Genomic DNA, 26,655 nt, shown 5'->3' with positions numbered 1-26,655 from the left:
AAGAATCAGACTCTGAAATATTGTACAATTAGCTTGTGAAGGAAATCAAAAATGCAGGTGGGCATAAATATAGGGATTGGGAATTCAATGTAATGGTTTTTAGTCATCTCCCAGAGTTCTTTTTCTGGGCATAGCTAGTTCAGTTCATTACTGCTCCATTGGAAATGATTTGGTTGATCTCGTTGCTGAGGATGGCCAGGTCCATCAGAACTGGTCATCATATAGTATTGTTGTTGAAGTATAGAATGATCCAGGAACATAATCTTTAGCTGTACTGTAAGGAACCCTCCCCTTCCTCAGCTCCTGTAAGTCTCCCCTAAATAGCACCTGCTCCTGGAAGTCTTCCCCAGTCCGTAAGTGTCTGCAGCTTGTTAATTATCTGCTACTTATGCTGTATACATTTGCTAGCTGGCTTCCCTTTTACAAGGTGAGGGCTTGTATCTTCTGCACTTAGCACTAGGCCTGGCACACAGATGGTGCTTAATACATGTTTACTGATTATATACTTTATCTGCTTTCAGATGGAAACTATTTTCTCTGTACCTTCCCAGAAGCTGGCACTCATCTACACACAGGAAACCGCAAACAAATGCTTTTTTCACATTCATCTGTAACAGTGCCAGACGTGAAGTTCTAGGAGACGTAGGTGAAAATTCAGCCTCGGTCACTTAGCTGTGTGACCCCGGGTAAGCTAATCAATGTCCGAGTTTCCCTTTCTCTAAGAGCCCCAAACCCCCAGAGTTCGGGAGGATGGAACAAGCCACTCCTAACGCCCTCTGCAAGCTTCCGAGGGCCGGCTCAGCGCTACCCGTCGTTTCCTTTACTCATTCACCGACGCCAGCGCTCGAGACAAATCATGCAGCGAACAGCGCTATCTACCGTCCCGTCCCGGAAGAGCGCTTTCCACGCACTGGGAGACAGACCAAGCTATTCCCTGCGGTGCTCAGGGCCTTCTCCACCTGCAGTTTCTCTTCCTAGAAAAGCGGGGCGCGATTCTTTCATTCTCGCTAGGAGCTTTGAGGCTGGCTCACTCTTGTCTTAGCCGTCACTGCTGCCAGCGCTGGAGAAGAGGATGCTCCTCCTCTGCGCTGGGCGCGAAGCGAGTACTTAATGCGGGCCGTGCCCTGAATGTCCGAAAGTCTCCGGCTATCTCGCGAGATTCCCTAAGACTGTCGCCATGTATTTCGTCACTTCCGCTCCAAGGTGCGCCTTCAGCGCGAGCGTCAAAATGTGCGCCTGCGCAAAATCTCTTACGCTTCCTCCGCGCTTTCCCCTTCGGGTATAAATTGGTGTGCTCGAAGCCAGTTAGTTCTCTTCGCCGTGATGGTGCGGTCGGCTCCCGCCGTAGAAGAGGTAAGTTGCCATGCTTGCGCCTCCTTCGTAGTCTTCCACATCCTGACTGCTTCTCTCCTTCCTTCTTGACGGGAGAAGCTTAGTGCGGCAGGATCGGGCCCTAGAGCGCGTGCACGGGGCCCCTCGCGCCGAGGGGGACGCCTGGGGCGAGCCTGGCTCCCTTCTTGCAGCGCGTGACCCTCGGGTCCGGTGCCTCAGCCTCAGCCTGGCGGTGCTTGGGATTGGGGAGGGTGGCTTGCTTTCACAAACCTGACCTCCAGCCGTGGCTGTTGGCCGCTCTGCCTCGCTTCTCTGCGCTCTAGCGGGGAGATGGTAACTCCTGGAGTCCGCGCGCCTGGTACTCGATGGCCGTTTACTCCTTCCCCAGGGAAGCCTTTAAGCGCCGTTCCTTCAGCGATTGTTAATAACGCCCCGCGTTGGGATGCGCTGTGGGTGCAGTGATCGGGCCGCAACTTGGGTGAGGCGTGATAATAGGCTCCCGATTAACACAACCTCTTATCTCCGGGATTGGCGGCCGGCGAGGCCGAGCCACGATGAAATGATGAACCTTTTTGGTGGCGCACTTGATTACGGGGTTAGGAAAGGTCTTCGGTGGGAAGTAACAGCCGCCGGCTGTGAGAAACGGCCACGTGGGCGTACGGCGCCCTCTAGAGGAAATGGACAAGGTGGGCTGTGATGCAGTATGTTGGGGTGAGGTGGGATCATAGCAAAGCGTTCTGAGCTGTTCATTAGGAAGTTCATTAGGGAGCCGCTGAATCTCCCATAATACTGTTTGATATTTGCAGTACTCTTGGAAGAAATTGCTTTTGCTTTTTCTCTTGGAAGGTGCATAGGTAGTCCTTGTAGAAAACCAATCTTGCCTACAAAGAAAATGTTTGACTTCTTGGAATACTTCTGTCATGGGTTTGGGGGGCGTGATGTAACAACATGGCCATGCTAAAGATAAATGAGCTTTAGGAAATGATTACTTGATAAAGCCATGTGCAAGAAATGCTCTTTCAGGTTTATTTCCATCAGTTGAACCATGAATATTCAACGTGGATATCCTGGCTAGATAATTCCAGGCTCTGTCCAAGTGGCGAAAGGGAGCGTATGGTCTTGTCCTATGACGTACAGTCCCATTCCACAACGTTGGAGATCAAGCCGGGCCTTGTGTCTGCACCTGCATATTCCTAAACCTTCTCAGAGTCTTTGGACTATGACTGAGGAGACAAACCATGTAGGAAACAATATTGTTACTGCTTCACTCATTTGAGGAGTGTGAATTTGTTTCCTGCTTTGAAAAATGTTGTAATCCATTTTCTCTTGCTCTTTAGGGTTCTCATGCACAGAAATAAGTCTAGAAGACACTTGGGGTGAGTTCCTTAAACATGTGGAGCTACTAATCCAGTGCACTCTGGTTGCCCTTTGGGAGTGGTTTAATGCAGTGCTTGTAGAAAATGTTGTTTTTTCATTTAACCTGTGGAAAATTTGTTAACTAGCCCTTGGAGACTTAAGTGTCCTGGGAAACAGTCCTGGAATTGGTTCCCACTTAAATCTCCGATGTCAGATGATGTCATTTTTTAGTGTATTTTCAATATCCAACGTAGATGCTCTGTAGAGATGAATCTCTTCAGGCTGTATCTTTGTGGCGGAAGGGAGTGTAGGGCTCTGCCCTGTGACATAGAGTCCCATTCCACAACGTTGGAGATCAAGCTGGGCCTTGTGTCTGCACCTGCATATTCCTAAACCTTCTCAGAGTCCTGCACTGTGACTGAGGAGACAAACCATGCAGGAAATAGTACTATTTTGCCCAGAATAAAAACACTTTTTTAGTGTTTTGCATGTTTTACGTAAGGCCGGAATAAATCCTTCTTGTTTTTAGGACCTTCTTCATCCGCAGTTTCTTTTCCTAGAATAGAGGTGAGTTGTTGGTGACCGGACCAGTCATGGAAAATTACCAGACTGCAGACCTTGCAACAAGCAACAGATGGCGGCCTAATGGCCAGGAAAGCGGAAGGACCCCCGCACCTCAGAACATATATCCATGGTATTGTGTCAGCCCCCTCCCATACCTTTTCTCTTATGTAGCGCACGTACTACATGCAATGCACATAGCTTCACTCTCCCCTGCCCCCTTTTTCCCTCCCAGCTTTTGTCCTCACATATTAAGCCTAGCTCCACCCTATATAACCTGAGCTGTTTCCAGCAATAAATGAGACTTGCTTTGACTGTATGCTGTCTCCCTTCTCCTTCCCGCCTGTTTCTCTTTCAGGCTGGGTCCCCTCAGTCCCCGTGAATAACTGAGTCCCTGAGTCCCAGTGGATAATCTTATTAGCAGCCTGTGGTGGCTAGCTTTGAAGTTGAAACACTTGTCTTAAGCCATCCATTCCAACGTGAATATCCTGAGGGTCACTCCTCAGGCACTGTTCAGGTGGCGTAAGGGAGCATAGGGCTTTGCCCTGTGATGTACAGTCCCATTCCACAACGTTGGAGATCAAGCCGGGCCTTGTGTCTGCACCTGCATATTCCTAAACCTTCTCAGAGTCTTTGGACTATGACTGAGGAGACAAACCATGCAGGAAACAGTTCTTAAGTTTAACGTTTGATATAATTGATTGTATTGTTGGGGTAGTAAAACAAATTTTTTTTCTTTTTTTTTAGGTAAGATTTTGAAGCATTCGGCTAGTGAAGTTAGTCATGCATATGATTTTGTTGCCCCACAGTTGATATCTTTTTTAATGATGATTTTTAAATTGTTGGGTATTGTAGCTCTTAATATGGGTAAGTCAAGGATCATTCCAAGTGCGCAACAAAAGGGAATCGGTATCTCTCCAAAGCACAAAGGTAAATTGTAGAAAAAGGAAAAACAAGTCTTGGCTGCTGGAGGAGCTGTAGTTGCTTGCTTCCTCCATAGTGAGCGATAGGCTAGAAATTGGCAGGATGTGCAGACCAGTAAGAAGGCAGCAGCTGATCACAACTGAAGAGAAATGGCTAATTATGAGCAAGACAATACAAAGACTGAATGCTGAAGATTACAAATAATTTTTACTGATAAGAATCAAACCAAATGTCACATGGAAATGTTTTGGGGGGTTTTACACTTCTGTTAGCTTGGAAGTCTTGTCCCCATTGAAGAAAGTTAGAAAGAGAGTGCTAGACTGAAAGGGACAATTCCAGAATTGCAGAAAATCCCAATTGGAGAGTTAAGTGTTGCAGTATTGTATTGCATCATTCTCTTCCTAAAAAAATTTATCCAAAAAATGGAGATATACGTGCTTTGGGAACTCTCCTGATTTAAATCCTATGGAGATCTGTGGGATGGGAATTTGGTCCAGAAATGGACTGCTCTTCACCTTGGCTGTGTGCCTTTGAAGATGGTTTCATTATTATAAAACTTTGTCCATGCTGAATCGTGTAAAGCAGGCAATTGCAGCAAAAAAACACGTAGCATGTTAAATGTTAACCCTAACCCTAAAAATCTTTTTTGTATACATTCAATAAATTTTACTTGTCCCTGTTGACTTTGTTGGTGTGTTTTATTAATCTTAGATGTTTTAAACAATTGTTGGCCAATAATCAGTTACTGACCTGACCAACCAGTGCAAATCTTTAATAAAACAAACCTTCCTGCTTGTCAATCTCATTGAGCCTAATGTTAATCCTACTGAAAATAATTCACAAAGGCTGGGAACTATAATATAGTGCATCTCTATTTTGGGGACAAACCTGCTTGGCAGGTAGAACTGGCCCCTTGGGTACTTTGCATTCCCAACTCGCCTCTGTTCTACCTTTGGATTTAGGGTTTTTAAATCTTTCCTCAAACCTCCACTAAGGGGAAGCTGCCTTAACACAATGGGGCCTTTATCCTTCCTACTCCCTCCAGTCAATTGGGGTTAAGTGACTTGGCCAAGGTCACACAGGAGGTATTAAGAGGTAGGATTTGAACTCTGGGACCAGTTCTCTATCCACTGGGCCATAACAGCCCTACCATAGGAATCCTTATGAATGTCCAGAAAAGGGTGGGAAATGGTTTTTTGGCAAGACTTGGAAAAAGTTGCTCAACTTTCCTGGCTACATACGAGGCTATGTACTAGAACTCTGACCTGGAAGCTGTAAAGCTGTGAACCTTTGTATGATGTAAAGGAAAAAGCAAAAAGATGCAAATCGTTTACTTCACTTTTCTGCATATTTTCAATATACTTTTTTGTATTGGGACCTTAATCTGTTTGAAATAACTGGTCCATCAAATTTTCACAATTGCTTGTTCTTTCTCTTCAACCCAAAACTACTTTGTGAAGCCACTCCCTAATATAAAAGTGTTTAGGTCTGACTCATTCCTACTCTGCTCTCTTCCCATTAACTCCCTGAGTTGGGCAGTTAGGTGCTGACATAGTGCACAGATGATTGGATCTGAAGTTCAGGAAGTTCAATTATGACCCCAGATACTTACCAGAAGTGTGATCCTGGACAAGTCACTTTGCCCCGTTTGCCTCAATTTCCTTATCTGTAAAATGAGTTGAAGTGGTAAATTAGGTATCTTAGCCAAGAAAATCACATGTGGTCATGAAGAGTTGGGTCCAAGAGGATCATCTCAGTGGATTGATGGTGGCAGGAGTAGTCTGTAGGAAATTGGGTGGAAAAGCAAGTGTTCACAGAAATTCATAGAAACATAGGAAACTTGTATAAAGTGGTAATGATCAAAGAAAGCTAAACTAAAGATCTATCGATTACAATAATTAAAAACAATGCCAAAAGACGGGGCACCAAATGGAAGATAAAGGTTAGGTAGAAGAGGTTTTTCTACCCGAGGAACAGCTTACTTGGGCATCCTTAAATGTAAAGTTGGAAACCATTGGGAAAGGGTGAGAATGATAAGGCAATCGGCTTTAGGGGAGGAAGAATCCAAAATACCTGCACTTGCAACTTTAAAAGGAACTGCACCTTGCCTTAGATTTCATGCATTCAACTAACATGTACTTTGAAAGAAAGGACCAGCCCTTCATTCAAAGGACTTCAAGTCTATTAGGTAGTCAACTATCATGTTAAGATTCACAAAATAAATTAGTTCAGGAAACTTGGGCTTTGAGAGACAGTGAAGACGCTATCCCCCAGTGAGTACCTCTCTGGGTCCTATGATTGATTTAGAGCTTACCCTGGACAGGTGGAATTCCCAAAACATTCAATAGCACTTAGAGATATGGACAAGAAAATTTTGTCCAGTGGTGTGCTGAAATTTTACAGTAAGAAGGGTGGGGAAATTACCGAGTTAGGAATTTTTAAAGTTGAATTCATCTCGCAGAAATGGAGTTTCTGAAGGTGATAAAGCCTAGAAAAGGAGCTGTATGAGAAATGGGGTGAATTCCCTGAGAGCTATCCTTTTCAATACTGAAGCTCTCCAACATGCATCCACCAGAGGTATGAATGTCTCATCTTACAGAATGAATCTATTCTGGAGATAAGGATCAGAAAAGTAGTTAGAAAATGAGAATTTCTTGCATCCCATTTTTAAACAGTGGAGGTTCAGGAAAGATTTGTCTTCAGTATTCAGACATAGATCCCAGGTGTACAGAACAAAGATGAGAAAGCTATCCAAGACAATCCCCTTTGGATAGAAAATAACATTTGCATCCAGAAAAGTAACTATGGAGATTGAATGTAAATCAACATGCTAGGCTTACTTTTTTTTCCCTCTCCCCATGGTTTTCCCCATTTGTTCTGATTTGTCTCTCCCAATATGATACGTAAAGAAATGTGTATTAAAAACAAATGTGAAGAAAACAAAATGTCCTCTGTAAACTAGTGGGGGTAGGAGGGGGGGATGAGAAAGCTTGAGGTGTTCAAACTGATTTTGCATGAGAAAGGAGGAAAGGAATCATCAGAGATAGGATCCTCTGCGGCCAAGCAGTCTAACTCCATAATCTATAATAGAGGCTGGATTTTCAAAGCTATGACTCTTTGATAGACCTCAAGATTCACACCTGGAAGGAACCTTGAGTTCAATCTGAAGGGAGGTCTGAGGAAGCCTAGCAAATTAACTGATGAACTCTTGTTCATCTTGTCTCTTCTTGACAACTGAACTCGTGATTTAGGAGTCTTGAGGGAGGAAAGAGGGGAAAGCCTTTATTAACATCTCCTGCACTATGCCCGGAACTGCGCTCAACATTTTGCAATTGCTATCTCATTTAGTAAGCCCCTACTACGTGCGAGGCGCTGTGCTAAACTCTGCGTTTGGTGCTCCCGGTTGCCCTGGGATACATTAGGCGCTGTTCTTAGCTCCATTTTGCAGCTGAGCAAACCCGCCAGAAGGTAAGTGACTAGCCCAGGGTTACACTGTCTCGAGTCTGAGCTTCCTGTCTCGGGAGGAGGGCGGTGACTCCCTCCCTTTGAATCATCTGGATTAACTCGCCCAGCCGAAACCAGCTGGGTGTACGTCTCGGGGTAGCCAGCAGGGGTCGCTAGGCTTTTTTCCCCATTCTCCCGCCCCCAACAGCGGAGACTGCAGGGCGCATGCGTGAGAGCAGTTCGCGGCCCGGCCTGGAGAGTAGGGGAGTTCCGTTTAGCCCACCTGGATTGAGGTAAGACACCCTGGGATCTAGGCTGTGAGCCTGAAACGGGAGGCGGGAGGGTACCGCTACAGGCCCGGCTTCGCGGTGAGCGGGAGGGGGACTGGCACCGACACGGGCAGGCGACTTGAGCGCCGCGCGGCCCCACGTGAAGCCCGCCGGAGGAGGAAGCGGCGTCCGCGTGTGCACACCCCCTTCCTCCGGCCGCCGCTTCTCGGAGCTGGGGGAGCCGCGTGCGCGCGCGGTCTGCGCCCCACGCCGCACGCCTCGGGGAAGGCGCGTGCGCCCGGTTCGGAACGTGCCCGGGGAAGGCGCGTGCGCCCGGTTCGGAACGTGCCCGGGGAAGGGGCGCGCACGCTGCCCTCCCCGCGCCGAGCTTCCCGGGCGCGAAGGCGCCGACCCTCAGCCGGGGCCCTCCCCGTGTCTGGCGTAGGTGCCTCCCACCGCGTGCTCCCGTGGGCCTCCGTCCGAGCGCGTGCGCCGGGCGGGAAATTTCAAATTGCGACCTCTCGGCCTGGGCCCCGGGAAGCGGGCGGAGGGAGGGCCCCGGGAAGCGGGGGGAGGGAGGGCCCCGCCGCGGCGCAGAGGCCCCCCAGCCGCGCTTCTGCGCGCTCTCCGGCCGGCTGGGGTCCCCTCCGGAGGGAGCGCTGGGCCCTCGCTGGGGGGCTCCGTGGCGCCCGCTGTTGGAGAGCTCTCACTTGGGACTGAGACCGCAGAGCTGGGCCCTGGGCCTCAGTTTTCTTCCTTGCAAAGGGATCAGCTCTGAAGCTTCTTGCAGATCTTCCAGTCAGCCCTGCTAGTAAAGAAGGGTGGCCGCTTCGGAGTCCTCCTAACTCTTCTTCTCTAGGGCTTCGGCCAGAATTCCCAGGCCTTTCTCTACTGTGACCCTCCCCAGGAGGACTTTTCACCCAGAGGGGTTTTCAGTCTGAGGCCAAACAGCTGAAGACTGCCAGAGCTTACAGTAATTTCTTCCTCAATGAGAGCCAGTGTGTAGGGCGCTTGGCAGTTGCTCGTTTTCAAGCTTCAGAAACCATCTGGTCCAGGACTGGACTGGGACTTCCAAGGGCACTCATTGTCGGTTTTGTGCTGTCTGTCCCATGGGATTGTAGCAGATGAAAAGAAAGGGCCTTCAGACAGATGGAGCAAACCAAAATATGTGTCTAACCATCGTCGGATTGAGCAGGACCTGTTGTCCAGCTGGAAGCCAGACGCCCTCCATAGACAGCCCTCTGCGGTTTATCCCTTGTTTGCATCAAGGAGAAATGTCATAACTAGAAAGGACTTTAGGGGAGGAGGAAGAGTTTTTGGGGATCTTTGCAGCACTTGTTCAGTTATGTCCCACTTTCTGTAACCCCATTTGGGTTTTCTTTACAAGGACCATTTCCTTCTCCAGCTCATTTTACAGATGAGAACACTGAGGCAAGTAGGGTGAAGTGACTAGCTGGGGTCACACAGGTAGTAAGTGTCTGAATTCAGATTTGAACTCTGAAAGATAAGTCTTAGTGACTTGATAAAAGCTTGTCCTTCCTTGTTTGCTTCTCAAGATGTCAGTTTCCTTATCTGTAGAAAGTGATGGAGAACATTTATTTCTTTTTTTCTTTTTTCTTTCTTTTTTTTGGCAAGGCATTTGGACTACAGTATCTTGCCAGGCTCACACAGCTAGTCAGTGTTAAGTGTCTGAGGCTATCAGGTCCTCCTAACTAAAGGGCCAGTGCTCCTCTGCCCACTGCACCATCTAGCTGCTCCTATAGAGAATATTCAGGAAAGACGTGAGGAGTAGAAGTGCTGGTGTGATAATTGGGTCTTTTCCAAAGTCTCATCTGATTTGTGTGCTTCTGTGATGAGTAGAGCACAAGAAACTGTGGAAGATGTTCAGAGAAAAAAGGAGACGACAATGATGTGCTGCTAATGTGCCACGGCCTGTTAATCTTGCAACACAGCTGTGTGTAGAGTATGAGACACTTCAGCCAGAGAGAGGTGTTGTGTGTGTGTGTCTAAATTTAAGTGTAATTAGGGTTTGAGGAAAGGCAGAGGTCACCTAAAATTTGCTTTGCAAAAGAACTGGTATTATCTGAACTTCGGGTTAACTCCCTGGGGTAAGGGAAAGTTTGGATTTTCTCTGTACTTTACACCCTGCCTGCAGCCCATTAAAAAAAGACCTTAGAGCCTGGAATGTAAGATTGAGAAAGAGAATTGGGAATGCAGAATGATTCCCAGCTCTATGTGTCCAGCCCAGACTCTCTCCTGAGCCCCAGGCTAGATCATCAGCTGCCTCTTGGACACTTCAGACTCATTGTCTCATGTCTCTTTGCCCCAAACCCTCCCCTCTCCCAAACTTGTATGTTACCATGAAGGGCACCAATCTCCCAGTTGCCCAGAATGGAAACCTCAGTTTCATTCTTGACTCCTCAAGTATTCAGTCCCTTGCCACATCTTGTCATTTTCAGGTCTGGCTTGTAGGTCCTATTTTCTTCACTCACACTGCTGCTAAACCGGTCTAGGCCCCGTCACCTTTCTCCTACTGCAGGAACCTTCTAAGGAGACTCCCTGCCCCAATTCTCTGGCCACTCTGTCAAAATGATTTTCCTGTTACTTTCCCCACTCAGTCCAGAAATTACAGTGGCCCCATTATTTCTAGAATCAAGTAGAAAATATTTTGTTTGTCCATTTAAATCTTTTTACAACCTCTACTCTTCTGGTATTTTTATGCAGGCCGGAGATACTGGCTTTCTTGGTGTTCCTCAAATACAGCACTTCATTTCCCAGGCCTTGCCTTTGCCCTGGCTGTCCATCGTGCCCGTAATGTTCTTCCCCCTACTCCTGATGTCCCTGGTTCCTTCTGCAGGAGGCTTTTCTCAGTCCCCTTCTTCCCCTTTAGACACTCCTATGACCTTTCTGAGATTACCATATTTGGGTATATGCTTATATGTTTGTCCTTGTGTTGTCTTTTCCTTTAGAATGTAAGCTCCTTGAGGGCAGGTGCCATCTTTTGGCTTTTTTTGTATCCTTGATACTTAATAGTGCTTAGCTGTTGATGAACACATAGAACCACAAGAACCAGATCTATCTGTGACAAAATTTTCATTAACTGGCAGACAGGTGGAGCAGTGGCTAAGGTCCCAGGCTTAAAATAAGGAAGACCTGAGTTTAAATTGTGTTTCAGATATTTGTCTGCTGTGCAATACTGGACAAATCACTTAACCCCCTTTGCCTCAGTTTCCTCAATATGAAAAATGTGTTGTTCGGTTTTGTCAGGACCAGAGGAGATATTTGTAAAGCACTTAGCACAATGTTTGGCACATAGTAAATGCCATGTAAAATTAGCCATTATTAATTATGCATAACAGATGAATTCAGAGACAGAATGTAATTGGCCTTCCTCTCTTTTTTAGACTTAGGAGGTAAAGAGAAAATAGTTCCTTGGTTAAGTGTCTTCTAAGAAGTAGAGGAGGTTGACAGGCAGTCTAGAAGAGAAAGGAAAGAAGAAAAAAGGGGGGGGGAGCATTTATTAAGCTCTAAAAATACTTTAATAAAGGCTTGGAACAATAATTCAAAAGTAAGACTGTCAAGGACCTTCCTTTCTAATGGGGGAAGCTATGCAACAAGTGTTCTTGGAAGATTAGTTGTTCCTCTGGACAACTGAGTAAGTTGTTCTTTTCAAAATTAATGATGATGGTATTGATTTGATTCTGTCCAGAGCAGGAAGTGGAGAGCTTGAAAATGGCAGCTGCTGGGTGGGTAGCCAAGGTAAAGAATTGGTTGGGATAGCTATCGTTGTATAAGATTGGTTGGACAAAATAGACAAGATGAGTTTATTCTCACTTCCCAGTCAAGACAGCTGAAGCCCAGGGCTGGAGTTCCAAAGATGGGTGGCTTGACCACCCCAGGGTCTAGCTGGGAAGGCTGCATGAGACAGGAAGTATGTGCTATTTGGAGTCTGCTTATACCATAATCCAACTCAAATACTCTTTAGCTCTGGGGCCATGGACAAATTCTTGCACCTCAGAAGCAAGGTTTTCTCATCTGTGAGATAGAAATGATATTTGCTGATACTGTGTGGGTTGTGAGGAAAGTGTGTTGTAAACCACTGACACAGGAATGATGACCATGATAGAGAGAGGAAGCACTACATAGTAGATAGAGAGCCAGTCTGGTCAAACTTTAATACTAAAAAATATGAAAAGTAGATTCTGGTTTTCAACACAGCTGTTTCTTCTTAGTAGCTCCTCCCTTCTTTCTTAGAAGTTAAAAAAAATGTTGTCAGACATATCATGTCTGACAGCGTGTGCCACATACCAAACCTGTAGTCCACCATCTGCCAGGATCAGTCCTTTAGAGTCTGTTGGAATCTTTACAAAGTGTTAAGACATTGGAGTTAATTTAATCTTAGAATTATTTTGGGCCAGAACTTGAAACAAGATACTAAGTGGAACTGATTGAACAGTGCTTGTGTTCACACCTTTAGAGAGCTCAAGTAGCTAAGTACTCAATGGAGTTCCCACAAGAATTCAGGGCTGGCTTAGTCTGAATTCACACCTCTCTCAGGACCAGAGAGTACTCTGGGAGATAACCCAGAATCCCTCTCCCTCCAGAAGGCGGAGCTAACCTTGGGGAGATCACATAAATGAAGGAAGCTCTTGGAGCGAAAGAAGAATTTCTCTGGAATATCAACAGGGCTCTGAGACAGAACACTGGAAGAAAAGACTACTCGCCACAGACTGGAGATTGAGAAGCCACGAGTCGGAGCTGACTGGAGGCTGAAGAAAGCAGAGGCAGAAGCCAAGGACAAAGCTTCAAGATCTCTTGGGGCCAGGCAGAGAGATAGGCCTCAACTAACCAGGCTAATTCAGAAGGAGAAATAAACGTTTGCATTTTTACCAGCTCTATGATTTTGGAGTAATTATTTATTTATTTCAACTGAGACTAAGGCTGCCTTCCAAGGAAAACCCCTCCACAGAGTCAAAATTGTTTACTGCCCTGGTAGCAGTTCTTTTTGGGGTGTTTTCTCAGATGTGGTGTCCAACATTCTCTTGGTTTTGTTTACTTTGTCCTGCATCAGTCACCTAAATCTTCACAAATTCCACTGGATTCTTCATAATCTTTGTTTCTTAGGATTCTGTAATACGTGTGTGCTACTACTTATTTATTCCTAATTTTGCTGCCTCCCAAAAGTGCTTCCTATCCTTTTTGCCTTATAACAAGGCCCAGATGTATTAATTAGGAGTAGTGATGATTAATAAGGCTTTGATTTTTTTTTTTATCAGCTCTCCAAGATGCCAGCCAAACGCTTGAACAAGAGAAGTCCTCCAGCAGAAAATGCCACTATAGAAAGCAAAAAAGTAAAAGGTAATTAATTCATTTGAATGAGCCATTATTAACAGCTTGCTGAATGCCAGGTGCTGTACAAGGATCCAAAATGATACTGTCCTCAAGAAGCTTACCACTTTAATGGGGTGGGGAGGCCATGTCTGCACACATCAGGATAAGATATCAGTGAGGTAGTTTAAAGTAGACTTCTCTATCATTCCATCTTATTGCCCCCCAAGAGCGATAGCTGCCCTTTGGAATGTTTGATACTCCTACTATATGTTCTGACCAGATACATCAGAATGGATGCATCAGAATGTGAGAGCTAGAAAGATCCTTAAAACAGAAAGTATCAGAGCTAGGAAGACTTCCAGAACTCAGAATATCTGCTAGGAGGATCTTTAGAACATGAGAAGTCAGAGCTGGGATGCCTTAGAACCCAGGATATCAGAGCTGGGAGGGCCCTTAGAACTTAGGGTGTCAGAGCTGGGAGGGCCCTTACAACCCAGGATGTCAGAGCTGGGAGGGCCCTTACAACCCAGGATGTCAGAGCTGGGAGGGCCTTTACAATCCAGGATGGGGCTTTAAAAACCATCCTAGTCTAATTTGCTCATTGTACTGATGAAGAAATTGAAGACCTCAGAGCGGGGTGTCGCACGGATAATCAGTGGCAGAGCCAGAGCTGGTCTCTTTGTTCCCTATTTCAGGTTCTTTTCACTTTGCCCCACTGAGGATGCATAGAGAGGACCATCTCTATTTCCCATGCACACCATACAAACCTCTCTTTCCCCAGGTGTGTAGGGAAGATGGTGCATGAGGGGAAGGGAGTGAGATATCCTGGGGCCAGCACGGTGGGTTGGCTCTGTAAACAGGACACTTTGTTTTTAGGGGAAGGTAGCAGGGAGGTACAAGGAATGGTGCCCCTGGGGTGAAAGCTTCTCAACAGCTGGTAAACTCAGACTCTGTTTCTTCCTAATGCTGGGGCAGATGCCAATCCACCAGTCACAAGTATGAGCCGTAACTTCTGATGTTCATCCCTTCCTTGCCCGCTCCTCGCCTGACCTCAGTTCTTCCAAACTACAGCTTAGCTGATCCCGACCTTTGGGCTTAGGGGGAGAGAGGTGGCAGCTGCTGCTGTGCCATTGTCCTTCCTCCCCCCAGGTTCCCACTGCCATCCTGTCCCATGCCCAGGCCTGCCTGGTTCTAGACATCACCAATAACTGAGGGGTGGGGTTGGGGAGTGACAGTAAAACTTGGACTTGAGACCTTTCTGGAACCATTAGCAGAGTTCTGGGCTCACAAGGAGGCACCAGTACAAGCATGATTATTCCCATTTTACAAGTGACTGAGAGTGAATGAAACAGTGACTTGCTGAAAGTCACCCTTGACAAAGGCAGGACTGTCTGTGGGAGGTCTCCTCATGCCCACATCTAGTGCTCATGATATTCCCTCCCTGACTCCCACCACTTCTGCTTCCCCTGATCGCCTAAGATGGCCATGTCCCTTCAGCTGTCTTCATCTGCTCCCAGAATGGGGAATGAATTGAAGGAGAGAGAGGGGGTTGGTTTTGTTTTTTTTTTTGAATGAATTTTCTCTATAATAGTTTTGGGGTGATGAGAGAAAAAGCCAGGTCTAGCCAGCCTACAGAAGCTTTCAGCCACATTTCACTAGGTGTATGTGGCTGTCCCCAGTTTCAGCTCTGAGCTCCATGTGTTGAGCACAGGGTTAGGGCTGCCCTAGTGATTTCCCACCTCCACGCCTCTGCTCTCCTCACTGCCTTGAAGTCCCAACAACACTCACCACGTTGGACTGTGGGACCCAGTCTTCCATTCCCCTGAACTGTAACTGACTATCAGTTTTCTGCTTTATGACTTTGGCCCCTTCTCATGCCCCCAGTCTCTGGATTATCAGGGAACTTTGGTCCCTTTAATCTAAAATGGGACCACTTAGAAAAATAAAACCACCCAAAATAATGAAAACTACTAAGTGGGATTCTAGTGCTGGCTCCCACATCTAGAGCTGGCTGCCTACAGCTTTGTCTCTTCCAAGCAGAAATAGAAGCAGCTTTGGACTCATTGGGCTGCCTGCTATTGAGAACTGCTTTTCTGTAAAAACTCCATTCAGGAGCTTGGCCTCTTTATCTGGTGCAGAAAAGCAGGTCTGTTCCTCTCCCATCTTCTGAACGTTTCCTCCCTTTTTTCTTTCCTCCCTTTCTTCTGGGCTGCAGTTGGCCACAGGTCTCACCGAACAGAAGCAGGCTTGGTGCTGACCCTGGGCCAGGGGGACGTGGGCCAGCTAGGCCTTGGGGAGCATGTGATAGAGAGGAAGCGGCCAGCCCTGGTCCCCATGCCTGAAAGCATCGTGCAGGCCGAGGCCGGAGGAATGCACACCGTGTGTCTAGGCAAGAGCGGTCAAGTGAGTATGCAGGGGATTGAGGGAAACTTCCCATACATTGGTGGAGATGAGCCTCCACCTTTCCCCACCATTGAGCATTGATGGGTCTCTAGCAGTGATGCATCCACAGCCACTCGTGAGGGCCCTTTGTGGCCCACGTGATGGCTGATAGTGGGGGAGCTCACAGACAGCTGCTGTGATTTAGCCAACTACTCGAGGGGGGGGGAGGGGTGACTGGCGCAGACCTTCTTGACCATCACACAGAGCAGCAGATGCTGAGCCCATGGCATAAACTCCTCTTGGGGCTGACAAGTGGGCTTATGTTCCGGGGACAGGTCTACACCTTCGGCTGCAATGATGAAGGTGCCTTGGGAAGAGACACGAGCGTAGAGGGCTCGGAAACGGTCCCAGGGGTAGTGAATCTGTCGGAGAAGGTGGTCCAGGTTTCAGCAGGAGACAGCCACACCGCGGCACTCACTGAGGATGGCCGAGTTTTCCTCTGGGGCTCCTTCCGGGTAAGACCATCACCCCGAGGTCTGGGGGAGGGAAGGCGCCAGGCACAATGTTTATGTGAGAGTCTGAACCCCAAGAGGAAGACAGTGATGGGTGCCCATCTTGAGACAGCCTGTGCCAGCTTTCCTGACTGTATAGGCTGCTGTTCTCTTGTTTGTACTTGTTTCTCAGGACAGGGGACCACCTAGGCAGGACAGTAATGGGGATTTAGATTGTAATTGAAATGCTGTCTTTGGCCTTAACGATGTACAGTCTGGCGGGCAGGTGGGTGACCAGCTGGAAACTTCATGAGTGGCAAATGATCATCATCCAAAAGGGCAATGCTGGAAGGGACAGTTCAGGAAAACTTCCTCTAATCGTTTTCATTTGGTATATTAAGACAGTTTTTTGATGCTTTTTTTATTACAATGCTGTCACTTCCAAATGATATCGCCTTCCCATGGTGCCCTTTCTCATAACAAAGAAACAGCTAGATCACTGCTTTGATTCCAATTAAGGTGTCATTCTGTAAATCAAAGCTGCCATAGGAGATATCTCTAAGTGTCACGGGGACTTAGAAAATCCAAAGTTAATATCATCTAGATTGTATTTTTATTTTGTTAAACATTTCTTAATTATGTATTCATCTGGCTCTTACTGCTCTGTTTCTTGTTTGACATTTCTACCCCTTGAATCACAAGTTTTCCTTAATCTCGCTGAATTCTTCTTAGTTATTTCCAGCGGCACAATAACAGGCTATTATCCTCACGTACTTATATGTTACTGTGGGAGTAACCTTTCTCCAGCCTCTCACTTCCCATTTCTGCTTGGCTTTTTGCTACTACAAATATTGGTGCTGTCAGTATTTGCACCTAGGAGGTGGGCCTCTGAATTTGACTCCTTGGGATATATTGAGGGGTGTGAGGTAGAGTGTACAGTGTGCTGGCCTGGAAGTCGTGGGATTAACTTTTGCTTCAGACCTCCTGAGATTGACATAAGGATCAGAGGAGATGGGGGCTGTAAACCTGAAGGTGTTGGGTAAAGCGAGCTACTCTCCACCCATCCATGGGAGTGTGCTGCAGCTGCACCTAAGATTTGTTACAGTTTCTAGTGTAGATCTTTCCAGGGTTGTTCAAACTGTTCTTTAGAACAATCGGTCTGAGAAGGCTTCCTGTAGTTGGTGACCAGAGCTGGGATTTAACCAGGGAGGGAAGAGGCGTGGGGCAAGTAGAAAGGAGGAGGGTGGTTCGTACTCCAGTTATGTGGGCTATTGTGGGCGCTGGACCAGGAGGCTAGCAAGAATGAAGTTAAATCCAGGGAGAGAGCCTGGTGAAGGAGGAAGAAGCAGCAATGGACACATTATCTTCCCAACCCTGCTCACAGGATAATAATGGAGTCATTGGCCTCTTGGAGCCCATGAAGAAAAGCATGGTTCCTGTACAGGTCCAGCTTGATGTTCCTGTGATCAAAGTGGCATCAGGTAAATACAAAACTCTGGATGAACCCTGCCTTTCGCATTCCCCCCACCAAGCAGGATTGAGATTTGTAGAAGTATAGAATGGCCTGGGACCAAGAATTTTTAGGGTCTTAGAATGTTTGTAGGGCCTTGGAGCCCAGGATGTCAAAGCTGGGAGGGACATGAAGGAGCTCACATTTAGCCCAACGTGCTCCTTTTGCAGGTGAAAGTGACCCACAGATGGAAGAGGGCTTGGCAGGGGTCACATAAGAGATCAGTGGCAGCACATGTTGAGCTAAAATGCATGTCTCAGGCCAGGAAAAGGAGCCTCCCCAGATGAAAGTTTGGCCATCACCTGAGGATTGCTCCGTCCAGATTCTAGGATACCTGGTATCCCCAAGTTGTCTTTCTCTCCTTCAGGCAATGACCACCTGGTGATGCTGACAATAGATGGCAATCTGTACACATCTGGCTGTGGGGAGCAGGGCCAGCTGGGCCGGGTGCCCGAGTTCTTTGCCAATCGTGGGGGCCGAAAAGGACTTGGTAAGTGACTTGGGCAGAGTTGGCTCTAAGGACACAACTGAGACCTTTTTTTCATGGACCTCTTAGGTTCTGGAAAACATCTCCTAACTCTCTATTCCCTTACCTCCCTTCAATACCCTTCTATCTTCTTTGGGATGAGCCACAGGGTTGAATAAGTAGAAATCCTAACAGTCAAAAATCATTTGGCTCATTCATTGGGCCTTTGGGAGGGTTGTGTCTGGCCAGATGTGTTGGGATATAATTAAGTTTCTGGGCTGAAATGACCAAACTATGGTTCACAGAGTTGAAACTGAGGGGGATGAGAGAAGGTTCTGGTCCCTATATTCTCTTACCATCCAAGAGTGAGTAGAGTGTCCAGCAGGGTCACCCCAGAGATGGCCAAGAAAGAGGATGATTGTCCTCTTGCCCCAGAACTTCCCTTTCCCCTGTACTCTCCCTGTTCCCCATTCTTTGCTTCCTCCCTGCCCCCATCCAGATCGATTGCTGATCCCTCAGTGTGTGCTCCTGAAGTCCAGGGGCCATCGGGGCTCCGTCCTCTTCCAGGACGCCTTCTGTGGTGCCTATTTCACCTTCGCCGTCAGCCGTGAGGGCCATGTTTATGGCTTTGGTCTCTCCAACTATCACCAGCTTGGTGAGTCTATGGGCCCTTCCTGGGAATGGGTCTGTGGCCCTGGTGCCTGAGACAGGGCTATGGGCCCTGATCTGCTGATAGCTTGTCTAAGACTTCTTTTTCAGTCCAGCTTTTCCTCCTCCTTCCTTACTTCCAGTCCTACTTAGCCCCATTGGCTCTCAGGGACCCTCTGCGGGAGTTGAAAGGGTAGAGTCATAGCCTCGTCCTGATAAGGTTATGTGACTTGCCCAGTGTTATATAGCTAGTGCCATCATAGTGGGATGTAGCTTTCCTTCTCAGCTCAGAGTTCTTTATACTTTAGGGGTCCTCAAACTACGGCCCGTGGGCCAGATGTGGCAGCTGAGGACGTTTATCCCCCTTCACCCAGGGCTATAAAGTTTCTTTATTTAAAGGCCCACAAAACAAAGGTTTTGTTTTTACTATAGTCTGGCCGTCCAACAGTCTAAGGGACAGTGAACTGGCCCCCTATTTAAAAAGTTTGAGGACCCCTGCTATACTGTCTGACATTGTAGTGGATTGACTTTGGGAGACAGGCTCCCACTGGGAATGCAGCCAGTCCATCTTCCTCAGCCTGTTGGGCTCCTTATGCAAGCATCCAGCATAGTCTATCTCTGAGCTCTCTGGGGCTAGATATTAGTGGGACGAAGCTGGGGCTGAGCCAGCCAGGGAAGGAAGCCAGGGTGGGGATTTCCATTAGCCAGGGATATAAGAAGCTGATTCTTCAGCTTTTCAGCCTATTTCATGTTAGGAACCTCCTCTTAATTTGGCAGACTGGAGAAACCAGTCAACCCTATCTCAGAATAATGTATTATTTTAATATGTAAAATAAATTGGTTGATAAGGAAAATAAATATGAAATACATTTATCCAATTAAAAAAATATATATGCAACAGTACATTAAGTTTAAAAAAAAAAAAAGCATTTCAAATATGGGCAATATTTTAAAGATATATCAATGTGAAGATTTTTGTTTTTGATTTCAGTTGGCAAAAATTGTAGTGTTGATTAAACTTCCCTTGGTTTGTCACCTTTGTTCATTATAGAAGGAAAATTGTTTATTTCAATTAAAGGTTAGTGAAAATAAAGTAATATTTTTTGACCCATATCACAGACCCCAGCTTAAGAACTGCTGAAAAACTGATAAACTCCATGATGTTGCAAGGAAATTGCAATTACATTGGAAAGTCTAGGGTCTCCCTCATTGAAAAACTATCTCACTGTAAAAATTCCTTGAAACTGTTTTAGATCTCCCTCTGTTTTCACCAGCCCCTCTTTATTCAATCTTTGCCTTTTGGTTCCCTAAGACATAGTCTTAGGTCTTAGTAAGGCTCTTTGTTTTAGGCTTGGTAGCATGAATTTTAACTACCCAAGAATGTTCCCTTTTCCATCATGGTTTTCAGAGGGCTCACTGATTCTGGTAATCTTGCTTCACCCAGTGCTGTATTTTTGTGGGCTCCGTTAATGATGTCAGTCAGGATGTCTTTAGAGCTTCTGTCCCTTCTGGAAGCAGGGTTGAAGTCTCAGGTTGCTCTAAAATGTAGAAGCTCTAAGGGAAAGAAAGCCTGGCAGGAGTCAGGTCATAGAGATCCAGTAGGGGTAGGAAATGGCCTCCATCCTTCTCTCCTGGTGTCCCTACACAGAGCATTTCTTAACCTGAGGCCCATCAACTTGGGTTTCTTTTATTTTGGTAACTGCATTGCAATATGGTTGGTTTCCTCTGCATTTTATCCTTGTGCATGTTATTCTGAGAAGGGGTGGTGGGGTTCATGAGACATTGCCAGTGGAATCTGTGATGCATCAAAAGTCCAGAATGCCTGCTACCGAAGTCAGGTGCTGGGCTGCCTCTCTTAGCTGGGAGCTCTGTCAGCAGGTGGAGTCCTGCCCAGCAGTCCACATACAGGCCCACCAGGAAGGAAGGGCCATAACCTTAGGGAAGTCCCTAGGGAAGGTAGGCAGGGGCCACAGGACTCCTGCCCGATTACCTGACTTGGTGTCTCCCCTTAGGTACTCCCAGCACAGAGCCTTGCTTTGCTCCCCAGAGCCTGACATCATTCAAGAACTCCACCAAGTCCTGGGTGGGCTTCTCTGGAGGGCAGCATCACACAGTCTGCTTGGACTCAGAAGGTGAGCTCCCCACACCTCAGGCTGTTAGTTTGGGAGTTTGAAAGGCCAACCAGCCAGCTCCCCAAATATTTATTAACTACTTCCTATATGGCAGACACTGTCCTGGCTGCTGGGTATACAAGTACAAGGTTGGGCCCTCTCTGTCTGACCTGGCTCCCCACCCCTACCCCAACAGCTTCTCCAGAGTCCCTCAAGTGACAAGCCTGAGGTTTATGAAGTAATTCCTTGGGCTCTCTCCCTCTGGGAGTACTGCTCATTTCCTTATGGAACAGTTGAATTCACCAAAGGTGCTGAATCATCGTTTCTTGCATGTGACCCAGCCTTTCTCTCTTCCTGCCGTTTCTCAGGATCACAGGATGGCAAGCCCTGATCCCGGGAAGGGGCACACTAAGGGTTAGGGGGAGCAGGGTCAGGGTCTCACCCTCCATCATTCCTCCTGACCCCAGGTAAAGTGTACAGCCTGGGCCGGGCTGAGTATGGACGACTGGGCCTCGGGGTAGGCGCCGAGGAGAAGAGCTGTCCCACCCTCATTCCCAAACTGCCCCCCGTTTCGTCGGTGGCCTGCGGGGCCTCTGTGGGCTATGCCGTCACCAAGGATGGTGAGTCAGTGCCTCGGCCGGCCCTCCTGGATTCCTTATGAGCTTGGCGGGCTGGGAGGTGGTCTCTGATCCAGTCTCTACCTTCAGGGACTTCCAGACAGAGGGGAAACCATGCATTTAGGCCAGTCTGTGATTGTCCAGGTGGGGATTGTGGGGTGAAAGTGTCCCAGGAGCAGGGGGCTGGGGGAAGGCTTGGGGGCAGAGTCAGAAGTAGACCCACAAGGTCATTCAGACTAGTAAAGCCTTAAAGTGGTGGGAGCTCGTGTCTTGGGGAAGTCTTGCGCTAAGGGCATTTGTGCCGGGGTGAGCCCTGGTCTTGGAGCTCCGGAACTATTGATGAGGGGGGAAGGATGGGGTGCGTGGGCATTTGGGACCGGGCACAGGGTACTCACTTTTCCTTCCCACAGGCCGAGCCTTTGCTTGGGGCATGGGCACCAACTTCCAGCTGGGCACAGGAGAGGATGAAGATGTCTGGAGCCCAGTAGTGATGTCGGGCAAGCAGCTGGAGAACCGGGTCGTTTTGTCAGTGTCCAGCGGGGGGCAACACACGGTCTTACTGGTCAGAAACAAGGAGCAGAGTTGATGAAACCCTTAATGAAACTGTCTGCTCTCCCTGCCCCCTCCTCCATGGGACAGACACGACTCCTTCAGCTGTTGCCAGAAAGCCTCCCTCTACAAACCTTTACCTGCCCCTCTAGCAGCAAAAAGTGAATCTTGGCTCCTTTAGGGAATTATCTGGGAACATCAGGATGAAGGGATTGCATTAAAATACGCAAGCAAGGAATGAATGGACACGTCCCACCTCAGAGCTGCTGCCCTCTTGTCTGTCTGATCCTCCTCCCCCTTCAGACCCCTCCTCCCCGGCTGACTTTGGGTTAGTGTTCCCTGGAAGAATGTGATGGGAGCCCCTACAGTTCCTGTCTCCCTATCTCCTCCCCACACCACCAAGAAGCTGAGGCTTTCTCTCTTGGGATGTCTAGTTCCTATGATTTAAAGTCATCAGAACATTCACCGAACAACTGGCTTTGTCTTCCCTCCCTCAGTCTCTGTATCTACAACTGTTGTCACTCCCCCTTCCCCATCCATCTGGGGCTCTCAGTTAAGGACAAGGCTTGCCCACTTACCAGAAGGGGAACTGGGACAAGGTTTACTCCCAAAACCTTAACCAGGTATCTCAGCCCAGGTTCCCTAGGAAGGCACCTGGCCGGGCAAAGGAGACACTTGATGGGTGGCTGCAGAGCTTGGGGTACAGACCTAGCTACTTCCCTTGGCTTACGGTTTGCTCCAGGATGATGAGTGTCCAGGCCACAGAGATAGGGCAAGGCAGACCCAGGAAAAGGAATTGATTCCCACAATGCAGCCCGGTTTAAACGGATTTTATTCATCATCCCCCTGAAACCAGTCTGATGCCATGCGGCCCAGTGATTCTTGAAGGCAGATTCCAAACACCACAATGGCAGTTGTGTTTTCCTGGGAAAGAGAACTATCTTTTTATAAATTAATTTTTATCAGTATGAAAAGGGAAGGGGCACAGAGATAAGGGGGAGAGGGTTCAGAAGACTGGTTCTTGGAGGAGAGGGGAACATCAATTTGTACAGTAGCTCAGAAAAGTTTTGCTTTTTTTTTTTTTTTTTAAAGAGTGGTTAAAAGTATTTTGGTCAGGGAGAGTTAAGATCTTTTAACAGTAAATAAATTTTGAGGGTTTTTTTTTTTTTTTTTTTTTTTTTAATTTTAAGGAATGGGTCTGTTCTTATCTTTGCTCCATAAAGGGGTAAAGTTTGCAGTGAGGGCAGGGGAAGTGAGGGGTCTCTGTCCTTCTGAATCTTAGCATCTAAGATGACGAATTCTCCAAGTCTCTTGGCCTCAGATGAGCTTTACAGATAGTCCTGGATTGACAGTCATTAAAAATTAATATTACTTGAAGTCAATCCATCTAGGGGCACGCTAGACTGGTGTCACGGGCCTCGTGGCTGTGCTTGCCCGTCCCCATTTGTTGCTTAGGTGGGGCCTGGCTACTATTGTGGAAACATTAACATAGATCAGAAGTTTTGGTACTAACACTTGGCTTTCTGTTTTTAGACAAATAATTTTACTTTCTGGGCCTCAATTTTTGTGAAATCTTATTATTTAGAACTGGATGGTGTCTTCTAAACCCCTCATTTCATAGGGGTGAGAACTGAGGCTTTTGAAAATCTGCCGCCTCATTCAAGATGACACAGCTAGTCATTGGTAGAGCTGGGATTCTAATACAGAGTCCATTGAATTAAAATTCTGAACTATTTTTTCTCTTTTCCTATGCTTTCCTTGCTTTCAACATGAGGATAATCACAATTATCCCATCCACCTGCTGGGGACGTTAAAAGAGGATGGTTTAGAGACCATAGAATACTGTGTTGCTATAGAGACATTTGTTACAATTTTCATTTTAAAATACTAAGCAGGAATAAGGTAGATGTCACAAGTCATGGATGAACAACATAGCTGGAAGAGATTTTAGCTCTAGTCCGACCTCTCTCATACTCCATAGGAACAAGCTGTTCTGGCAGACTGGGTCCAAAGCCCAGGAGGACTTCTCAGCTGAGGAATAAGCATTCCTGTGTGTGTCCAGAAGAGATAAGGGCCTTCCTGCTAAATCCACCCCAGGAGAAATGCTAAACTCCCCAAGAGAACCAAAGTCCATTTTTAGTGGATCTCAAGTCTTATAGTCTATCTCTAGTCTAAGCCACTTAAATCCTTCATTAAGTTAGGGGGATATGCACAATTGCTGGTCTAATGGTCCTGTTCAGTTCTCCTTGGGAAGCAGCTTGGCCGATTGGAAGAAAATTATAAATTCTAGTTCTATCCCTGCTGGGATGAGTGAGATCAGTAACCTAGGGAACCCACCATATGAAGACTCCAGGGAAAGCTCTCCACCATGTTTGGGATGCCAAACACTTAACTTCTGCTCCCATTTTGGTCTGGCCTGATAGGCCATGGAGTATCTGGCTTTAAATTTCTGGTCTTTTCTGGGCTTCCTAGTTATCTAGGATGTCTGGACTTGGCAGTCTGTGGGGGTGTCTGAAGTGGCTGCGAAGGCCAGACTTGGGCTGAGCTCCAAGCCTGCTGGTGGGGCAGGATAAGTGGAGAGCCTTAGAAGCTGGGGATTTGTCTTTGAATAACTTCTTGATTTGGGGTAAGTTATTGAAAAGGTTAACCTAGCAGCTTTCTAAGAGTTGATAACCGATAACTATACATTTACAGATTCTTGTTTATTCATCTGTGAAACCCAGGCAATATCTTCCTGGCTTCTCTTGAAGGGCTGGGAGATTGCCATGGCTGTGAAAGTGTTCTTTGCTTAAGATAATTTTCCATTATAAAGTGGCTAACAAAATACAGCTAGTCAAACATCGAGGAATGAAATCCCCAACAAAACCATGGAATCCAAATTATTTTTTCAAAAAATATATACATGATAAAATGATAACAAACCTTGTGTTTGGTGTGTCTCATTCCTTTTGCGTCTCCTTAAAAAAAAAAAAAAAAAAGTTTTTCACATGTTCTTATTTTTGTGTATTCTTATTCCATTGGAGGCAACTTAGAAAAGTTGGGTTTGATTTGGAGCCACGATCACCCATGGCAAGCTCAGGTTTCTCATCTCCAAAATAGGGATAGTGTCTACCTGAGATATGGAGACAACATATACAAGTACTTGTGCACTAGTCAGTAGGCATTTATTAAGCACTTTAAGTCTCAGGTGCTGTGATAAGTACTGAGGATACAAAGAAAGGGGGGAAAAAGGGTCTTCCCTACTCTCAAGAAGCTCACATTTTAGTGGGTGGAATCACTTCAAACTGCACATAGAGGATGGATATATATATATATATATATATATATATATATATATATGAATAATAGATGGAAAGAAATATCAGGGGAGACTGGGGGAAGTCTGAGCAGGCTGGGAATAGTTTGAGCTGAATCTCAAAGCCACAGCATCCAGGAGCAGAGGGCAATAGTGAGGGTATTCATGTTTTGGGGAATGATAATGCAAAATTCATGGAATATGAAGAACAAGTCAATCATTTTAGCTAGATTATGATGTGTAAAGGGCAATAAATGACAGACTAAATGCCAAGTAGGGCTTTGAACTTATAGTAATAGGGAGCCATCGAAATTTATTTAGCACTAAGGGAAAGGGATGTGTGTAGGTCTTGAGGGTCAAATGTATTTTAGGAAAATTATTTTGGTATTTGTGTGAAGATTGGAATGGGAAGAAATTATGCCAAGGGATTAGTTAGAAGGTTCTTATGGTGGAGCAGGAGAAGTGATGAGAAAGTTTCCCCCACTCTCCCAAGATATTGTATATGTGGAGTAATAAGGAGTAGAAGATCACACTTAGTTTGTGAACTTAAGTGCCTGAGAGCATGATGATGCCCTCAAGTCATAAGGATCTTAACAATATAATTACTAATAGCTAATATAACAATATCAAAGAATAGGAGAGGATTTGCAGGGAAAGAGAATGAATTGTTTTGAATATAACAAGTTTTGGATACCTATAAGGGATCCAATTTGATATTTCAAAAAGTATTTGGTGAAGTGGGACAAACTCAGAAGAGATGAGAGATGGACATAACTCTGGGAATCATTGTTTAGAGAGAATAATTGAACATATAGATGCTTATGAGATTAAGTTAAAAGAACAAAACAAGAACAGTTTTGGGGGAAAAACTTGCATTTCCCCAAAGTTAATAGACATTGACATTATTGAAGATCCAACAAAAGAGAATGAAAAGAATCAGTCAGGTAGAATCACAAAAACAGAAGCGTATACGGGAGAGCAAGGTCAAATGCTGCAAAGATCAAAAAGGGTGTAATCCAAAGCTGAGATTTGACAAGCGGTGATCAATGACAGGACAAGAGAACAAAGCATTCAAGCATAGAAGATGTGGTAGAGTTGAACTGATTTGTGAAGAGGTCAAGATATTTAACAATTTCATAATATTTTATTTTTTCTGTTACATGTAGATAACGCTTAACAATGAAGCATTTTTCTAAAGCCCCAATAACAGAATCACAGAAAAGCAGGATTTTATTAGGAACTTAAGAAAATGTCAGGTCAGTGTTTTTTTTCAGTCTTCTCTGACTCTTCATGGAGGGGGGGGGGGTGTTTCTAGGCAAAGAGAGTAGATGAGGAGTGGTTTGCCATTTTCTTCTGCATCTCAATTTAC

At 46.3% G+C, this 26,655-nt stretch overlaps 1 protein-coding gene, 1 long non-coding RNA gene and 3 other non-coding genes across 8 annotated transcripts; all 5 read left to right on the top strand.

Annotated features, from left to right (window-relative positions):
- The first annotated feature begins 1,220 nt into the window (after positions 1 to 1,220).
- LOC100915153 lies at positions 1,221 to 4,856 on the top strand. Of its 4 annotated transcripts, none has more exons than XR_001120790.3 (4): positions 1,226 to 1,353; positions 2,670 to 2,708; positions 3,249 to 3,382; positions 3,997 to 4,856. It is a non-coding gene; the product is annotated as an uncharacterized LOC100915153 (long non-coding RNA). The 4 variants fall into 4 exon arrangements; XR_001120789.3 differs by having other exon boundaries at positions 1,227 to 1,353; positions 3,254 to 3,382; XR_004233343.1 differs by having other exon boundaries at positions 1,221 to 1,353; positions 2,670 to 3,382.
- Positions 2,386 to 2,585, top strand: LOC111719896. The gene has a single exon (XR_002769833.1). It is a non-coding gene; the product is annotated as a small nucleolar RNA SNORA73 family (small nucleolar RNA).
- Positions 2,934 to 3,136, top strand: LOC111719897. The gene has a single exon (XR_002769834.1). It is a non-coding gene; the product is annotated as a small nucleolar RNA SNORA73 family (small nucleolar RNA).
- Positions 3,724 to 3,923, top strand: LOC111719893. Its single transcript, XR_002769830.1, has one exon. It is a non-coding gene; the product is annotated as a small nucleolar RNA SNORA73 family (small nucleolar RNA).
- Positions 4,857 to 7,792: 2,936 nt separating the features above from the next.
- On the top strand, positions 7,793 to 24,917 carry RCC1 (regulator of chromosome condensation 1). Its single transcript, XM_012545589.3, has 10 exons — positions 7,793 to 7,910; positions 13,163 to 13,244; positions 15,433 to 15,620; positions 15,935 to 16,114; positions 17,475 to 17,571; positions 17,968 to 18,090; positions 18,566 to 18,721; positions 20,727 to 20,846; positions 21,293 to 21,445; positions 21,853 to 24,917. The coding sequence occupies exons 2-10, from the start codon at positions 13,172 to 13,174 to the stop codon at positions 22,026 to 22,028; spliced, it is 1,266 nt and encodes a 421-aa protein (XP_012401043.1). The 5' UTR covers positions 7,793 to 7,910; positions 13,163 to 13,171; the 3' UTR covers positions 22,029 to 24,917.
- Positions 24,918 to 26,655: the final 1,738 nt, after the last annotated feature.

The sequence above is a fragment of the Sarcophilus harrisii genome, chromosome 3 (assembly GCF_902635505.1).
Source record: "Sarcophilus harrisii chromosome 3, mSarHar1.11, whole genome shotgun sequence".
Lineage (NCBI taxonomy): Eukaryota > Metazoa > Chordata > Mammalia > Dasyuromorphia > Dasyuridae > Sarcophilus > Sarcophilus harrisii.
Note: the sequence above shows the minus strand (reverse complement) of the source record. Positions and strands in the feature narration are given on the sequence as shown.

Coding starts and splice junctions, on each gene's coding strand:
- RCC1 (XM_012545589.3), top strand. CDS start 13,172: ATGCCAGCCAAACGCTTGAACAAGAGAAGTCCTCCAGCAGAAAATGCC. Junction 15,621..15,934: donor GTCTAGGCAAGAGCGGTCAA/GTGAGTATGCAG, acceptor TTCCGGGGACAG/GTCTACACCTTCGGCTGCAA. Junction 21,446..21,852: donor CTATGCCGTCACCAAGGATG/GTGAGTCAGTGC, acceptor TCCTTCCCACAG/GCCGAGCCTTTGCTTGGGGC.